Source organism: Opisthorchis viverrini (genome assembly GCF_000715545.1).
Source record: "Opisthorchis viverrini unplaced genomic scaffold scaffold5300, whole genome shotgun sequence".
NCBI classification, from domain to species: Eukaryota; Metazoa; Platyhelminthes; class Trematoda; order Opisthorchiida; family Opisthorchiidae; genus Opisthorchis; species Opisthorchis viverrini.
The window spans coordinates 1-6,460 of record NW_008752966.1 but is presented as its reverse complement, the minus strand read 5'-3'; the positions used below and the strand labels follow the sequence as shown (position 1 = coordinate 6,460).

General features: G+C 44.6%; 1 protein-coding gene across 1 annotated transcript; it reads right to left on the bottom strand.

The window, feature by feature from the left end:
* Nucleotides 1-4,153: 4,153 nt before the first annotated feature.
* On the bottom strand, nucleotides 4,154-4,390 carry T265_12154 (hypothetical protein; the record flags this gene model as incomplete). Its single annotated transcript, XM_009179196.1, has 1 exon — nucleotides 4,154-4,390. The coding sequence occupies one exon, from the start codon at nucleotides 4,388-4,390 to the stop codon at nucleotides 4,154-4,156; it is 237 nt and encodes a 78-aa protein (XP_009177460.1).
* Between the last annotated feature and the right edge of the window lie 2,070 nt (nucleotides 4,391-6,460).

The window sequence follows — 6,460 nt, the reverse complement described above, 5'->3', positions numbered from 1 at the left end:
ATAATCTGGTATATGCATCTATTTTGTATTAGCTCATCGGTATCAGATTATCAGCAACAAGGAAACGAAGAATTTTAGTCTTTAAGACTGTCAATCACCTGATTGTACAGTGATCGGTCGGTGAGTAGAAGCAGCATACCTGTTAAGTCCGACTGCGGTATCTTATTTGCAGATACTTGCGAGTTGTTTGGTTCTGGGCCTGAACAGGAAAGTGCTCTTGCCCTAGTTTGACTGAGCTACCTATTGGTTCTGCCTGTGTACCTTCCCACTAAGTCTTGGATTTTCACTCAGACTACTTGAATTAGTGTCCGACTGACGCGAACATGGTAGTCATTCTAATAAAGGTATTGTTTATTGCACTGGGAAGTTCGCGTCGAGTTTGTAAAACCTCGTGGACACTGTAGCAATGCTAGAGAAAGCCTATTGTGTCTGAAATCCAATTTGTCCAAATTTGGACTTGCAGGCCATTTTGAAGACTTTTTGCCGTGCGGTTTAAACTGCAACTGAGCTGAATCGGACATGCAAATCATAACAGTATAATGGTATTTGCCTCATTTTAACTACTCATGAAAATGACAGTAGCGATGCAAACCCGACTGCTTTCTAGATAGTGCGGGAGGCACAATTGGATTCCATCATATAAAAGCCAGTTAAACATGCAAACCAACTGAACTGAGCAGTCCTCAGGTCTACACAAATTTTAATGATGCAATCGATTTTACACGGAGGTGGTTTTCAGCGTCGGTGGTAGTTCAGGCAATTTTACAGCGTGACAGCCTGTTCGTTACTATGCATGTTTCTGTGACGCTATCAAGCTTGGTCAGACCGGTTCGAAAGTGAGATTGACAATCCAGTGTTCTTATCTTTCAACGACCGTCCAAAACACGCATGTTCTAAATCTCCCACAGAGTGACGATTACGTAAATGCAACTCAATAGTGAAAAAGAGGAATACACAGAATGTTCAATTAGGACGTTTGGCGTCATTTTCCGAACGGGAACCTTAGGTCTGCACTTCGATGACTGCTTAATGAGCGCGTACAACATAGTTGGCCACTCGTCCAACCGTAAGCTTGCTTCGTGCAACATTGCGTGTCCCCTCTGTGTGTGGCGAACGATTAGGATAGGCACTTTATGAGCGCAAAATAAGGCGAACGATGTTGCACTTGCTGTGTGTTTTTATTGGTTCCACGCGTAGTCAGAAAAGCCTGAGGGCCTGAGAACCTAACAACGCTTAACGGAAGGTAACTCGACATGATTAAAAATAATCTGTCTCGTTTATGGCCTCATCCGCTCCATCCAACCAATAAGTTTTGCGTCACACCCTTGATATCGTCCAGTCTCATCTAAAGAATTATCCTTTACATCTAAAAGCTGGTCGTTGGGTACTCAACTCCTGCCTGTTCAAATAAGATGTGAACGAATCTCTGGGTATGGACTATTAACCGGACTCCCACGTTGTTCTGCTCACGCCAATTAGGGTGCACATACGTTCCGCTGGTTACCTGGTCTCAATCGACCGTTCGAACCCCACCGATTGGTGCAAAAACAGACCCAGCAGAATTACTTGGCGAATGGGATTATGATCATAGGTCACACCAAACTGACGCGAACTCATTGTTTACTAATTCGCTCAGCCGTATCACGTTTATAAATTCGATCAAGCCACAGTGGCAAATTGATCCAGGCCTTTGTTTTGCACAAAAGAACCTCGATGTAACACCCGGGATAGTTCAGTTGTGAGGCGCAATGCTACTGTGCGGGAGAACCATGGTTCATGGTTTTCGATCACCCTCGTTTATGCAACCTGGAAATATCTGTCCCTCTGTGCATCCCTCGAGCTGCACTGTAACTAAGCAAGGAAATAGTGTACAAGATGAACGAGGGAGCATTGTGTAACCACGTGATTAAACCCCGTTCTGCAGAGACTATAAACAATTTGTTTCCTTGGCGAAAGACACTCATTTGCGAACTAATTTGGTTTTGCGAGAGACTCGTCTTCTACTCCCAAACCCGAGAGAAACGCATGGTGGGCTTTCGTAACAACCAATAGTAGGCAAGTAACCATTGCGCAACGATAAGTGGACTCTGGCGTGACTGATCGCACAGTGTTCGGCGCAGCCAGTAAGTGGACTTTTTTTTGTTCGATCGGGATTTCCTCACTTTCTTGGCTAAATATTACCGTGCGCAAAGTGAGATTTCTTGTTGTTCGAACATTAGGGTGGCCCACTAAACCGAGACAAATAAGTCCTGGTTCGGTGATACTGGCTCAATATCCCAAAGGAACTAATTGCGTGTGTGGAATGCGTGTGTGACAGATTTGATCAGTAAAGCGTCAAACAACAGTGTGGGCCGATTGGTCTGACTGACTGGATGCTTACATGACAGGTTGGTGACTGTTTGGCACCCATCATCTGCTAACGGCGAGTTGTGCATCATTTCAACTGGCTGAACATCACTGGTCGTTTGAGAATCCTACGGATTGTGGAAAATCACAGTCATTTTAAAATCATCTGATACATGTATATTCGTAATGGACTACTGCAAATGCAACTGAAAAAAAACAGTCCAATTCGGGTTCAAGTATAACATAAGGTTGACGGAAACCCAGGGACTGCGCCTACCTGATGAGTCCCAAAAAGGGTGAAACCGGTCGTGGGCTGTCAACGGATTTTCACCAAACCTATGAGTAGTACATCACAACTATTTACATGTATCGCGATATCTTGAATATCGTAGCGACTAAAACATGAGGCGGCCTGGTACAGCACATTCAGTTGCCTGAGAACATCACAAACGAGGGGTTCAACTGGCTTCCAGGTGAGTCCCTCTCAAAACCAGGGTGTGTATTTCTCTGCACTAGTGTTCAGACAAATATCGCACGCTTCCTCATCCTCTATTGATTTGACGCATGTTCATTTACGTATTCTGTGACGGATTCAATTTGCTTCCATGTGTAGCACAGACTTTCTAATTCACAGCAGGCCATCTTTGATGTGACTTGTGTCCAGCAGTGAAATTTAAGACCCATCACTCTGTTCCTAACAAGAGCTTGTCTCGCTCCAAGCTAAACAGGCATACATATGTCACACGAGCGTTTTATGGTCACACGGCTGCACGCCAACTAACTACTTGAGCATGCTACGGACTAAAATGTACGTCAACTGATCATACCTGCTGAATCTGTTACGGTCCAGCCTCGTCATACTTTCACTGACCGCTTCGGACGAGCAGCAGAGGTGGTCCAATATACCGAGTTCTACTGACTAGCGACGCATTTCCTCAGTCTTTCGCCAAACATTCTTCAGCCAGGAACCAAGGCAAATACCTTGTTCAGCAGTGACAAGGGGAATATGTTAATTTGAAAAGAAATTTTTCGACATTTCTGATTGTCAACACGTGAGTAACACTGGCGTTTCTGGTTCTAAGCTTAACAATACTGGTCCATTCCTTCAGCCATCCAAGGAGATTCTGCCTTACGTGCTCTAGGACTTTTCGAGACCCCGAGAAAACCGCATCCTTTTCGGTTTACACAACCATTCTGATTATTCTGTGGTTGGTAGGCGTTTGCCTCGTTGACTTACCTGTTTACTCGATCCGTAGAGCATGAGGGTGATGGAAACCAAAGAAATTGTGCCTACCTATTATTTTCAAGAAAGGTGAAACCGGTAGTGGGCTGTCGAATAATTTCCAGAAACATTACAAATAGTGTGTTATGTAGAAACATCTATAGATGATAAACACCAAAATGATGTCTTTCTTCATGAAGAACCACTTGGATTGCATGGTGATTTTTCTAGTTCGTTTTTTTAAAAAAGTTTTGTAGATAACATTTTGTCTTAAGCCGTGAAAATATGTAGTTTTTCATTTGACTCATGGTCCACGATGAGTTGAACTTGGTACCACTGAGATTTAAACGCATGAAGTCATCAAATCAGATTCCGTACCCCAGGACGAAACATAGTGTAGTCAGCGATTCTCTAAGCTTACCAAAGAGATCCCAATGCGTTTGTTGTTTTTCAGCATAGAAAAACACAAAGGTATTTCACGTAGGATCCTTGTTTGGTGGTAAATTCCACAGAAAGGTAGACGGTGGTAGCACCCGCACCCCAAGGAAACAGCTGAGGCCACTGCAACTCGCCTGCACGACCATTTCACTTATGTGCGACTAGAAGCGGTTCGTCCAGGCGATCTGGACGATGCCAAGATGACTGTTCACCAGCCGGATTGACAGTATGCCGACAAACCAGCTTCCGTTCGATGAACACCGGTGCTTCCCTGTTAACTAAGTCGAGGTCTTCGGTGATGTCCCCGACAACCGGCTCATAGAGCGTTTTGTTAGGTTCGCTACACTCCTCTGACGACCAGTCGCTCGTGACTGGACGGTTCATTGTTCAAACTAGCAGCTGGGTTTCGTGAGATGCCCATTGCTGACGATTCCCGGTGAGGATGAGAAATCTGTACCGCGTTTATCAGCTACTCAGTATAGATCCGTTTTACTTACAGGACGAAATCTCAACTGAAGTTGAGGAAGAGTCAGTCCTCGCATTTGGACGGTGCGAACGGGTAAATCCCGTCCATGCGAGCAACTATTTCAGTAGTACACTTGGATTTTAACATACGGTGGATAAGCGTAGTGTATGTCGGCCTAACAGGGCTTCTGTCTGACTGACTGATTCATACCCACTTGCCGACTAAAACCGCCAAATCATGACTCTACAGCCTGTCCGGAAAGTACGTGAGAACAATCAGCCAATGAGATGTCAGAGATATCAATCATCCAATAAGATGTCAATAGACATGTTCATGCCAAGCGATTGGAGCCAGTTAGACATGTGACTGACATGCTGCTGGCATACTACAGCCTCGAAAGCGATTGGAAGGCTGAGCGCAACCGGACAGCAAATGTCCTCATTTGATCTCTCTCTCTGCCTTTTACCAGCGTGCTAGTTTGTGAAACAGCAGACTATCCGCCTCATTATACTAAGCCTAACAGACTAGGGATTGACATCCTACAGAACGAACTGAAAAGGCTTTTGGCCTTGTGGGCGCATGATATACTGTTTCCGTCCAGCAATGAAATCTACAGACAAAAAGATGATATTGGCACGGTGCTTTCACTTAGCCCATCGTTGGATCATATCTTCAGAGGTAAAATTAAGAGACATCAAACGAATTCTATTTCGGGAGGTTTACAGGCGCAGGGTTGAAAACACAATCGTCTTCGCCCCGAGATTAATTCGACTCCAGTGATGAGGTGCTGATAGAATCGAACTAAGCTCGGTCGAATGTCACGTTCCCTCAAGAGTTCAAATGACTAGAAGGAACGAGTGTGTGCTTCAGAGGAGAGCACGGAGGCAAAACACCGGGAATATACGATGTGTTCGTTTACTCCAACCAAAAGTGGAATATCTTACGGTGTCCTATATCCGACAACGCAAGCAGAATTATCTCGAACAACGCGTTGAAAGCTGAGCGGAAATAACTATTCATCCAGAGCAAATGCCCATCTGTTTTATGTAAAAAAAGAACACAGTCGATAAAACTCGCACTCGAACTGTTATCAGTTGAGAGATTGTTCTGTGGCCAAAATGATATCACGGAGTCTCCGGACCGGTATTGAAACGGTTCATGCAGTGGCTACTGAGTATTAAACCATAAGACACTTCACCACGGTCTTTGCTGATACCTCGGTAGTATGGCATGAGGACCGTCTGATGTGACCCGTGAACACCGAGATATTTGGAGGCCAAATACCAATTCGGTTGCCATGCTTTTGATGGATTCTAATTATGATGTCATTCCCATCGAGGCTCTTTCCGTGGAATGCAAAGCCTCGGCAAAGCACGTGAAGTTTACGCTAACTCGACTGTGCCAACCTGACTTGTGCCCCTGAAAACATTCCTACGTACACTCGGACCTAGTTGGCTAGCAACAACTTCAAACTGGGATGGACCTTGATTAACAACTGATTGAAACTGACCTTTGTTCCTCAACCTTTCCGTAGTGACTGTTACCAAAATGACACTCAAATACCAAACTTGTTTTTTCTCCATTTTTCAACGACCTTTCCTCTTAGCTACCACCGTCATAGCTCAGTGTTTAAGACGTAAACATGCTGGCCGGTAGGTCTATGGTGCCATCCCAGCCCCGGCACCTCGACCACTTCTGTCTAGACTTGGACAACCTGGTAGTACCTCAGTCTTCGTAACCTTATCAGGTGACATATCATATATACATATGTATAGCATTGCAAACAACCTGGGGACCACTCACAGCAAAAGCAGTACTTGTTAGCTATCTCTTTAATTCATTTGCAGGCACTTGAAATAAAAACTCGTGAGGTGCGCACTCCTGATAATTCCAAACATGGATGAAACAGCTGCACACTGTTTATCGATTTTCAGCACGAAATCTCTTTTGTACACTACCAAATCTCCCCATATCGCCATTGAAAATAC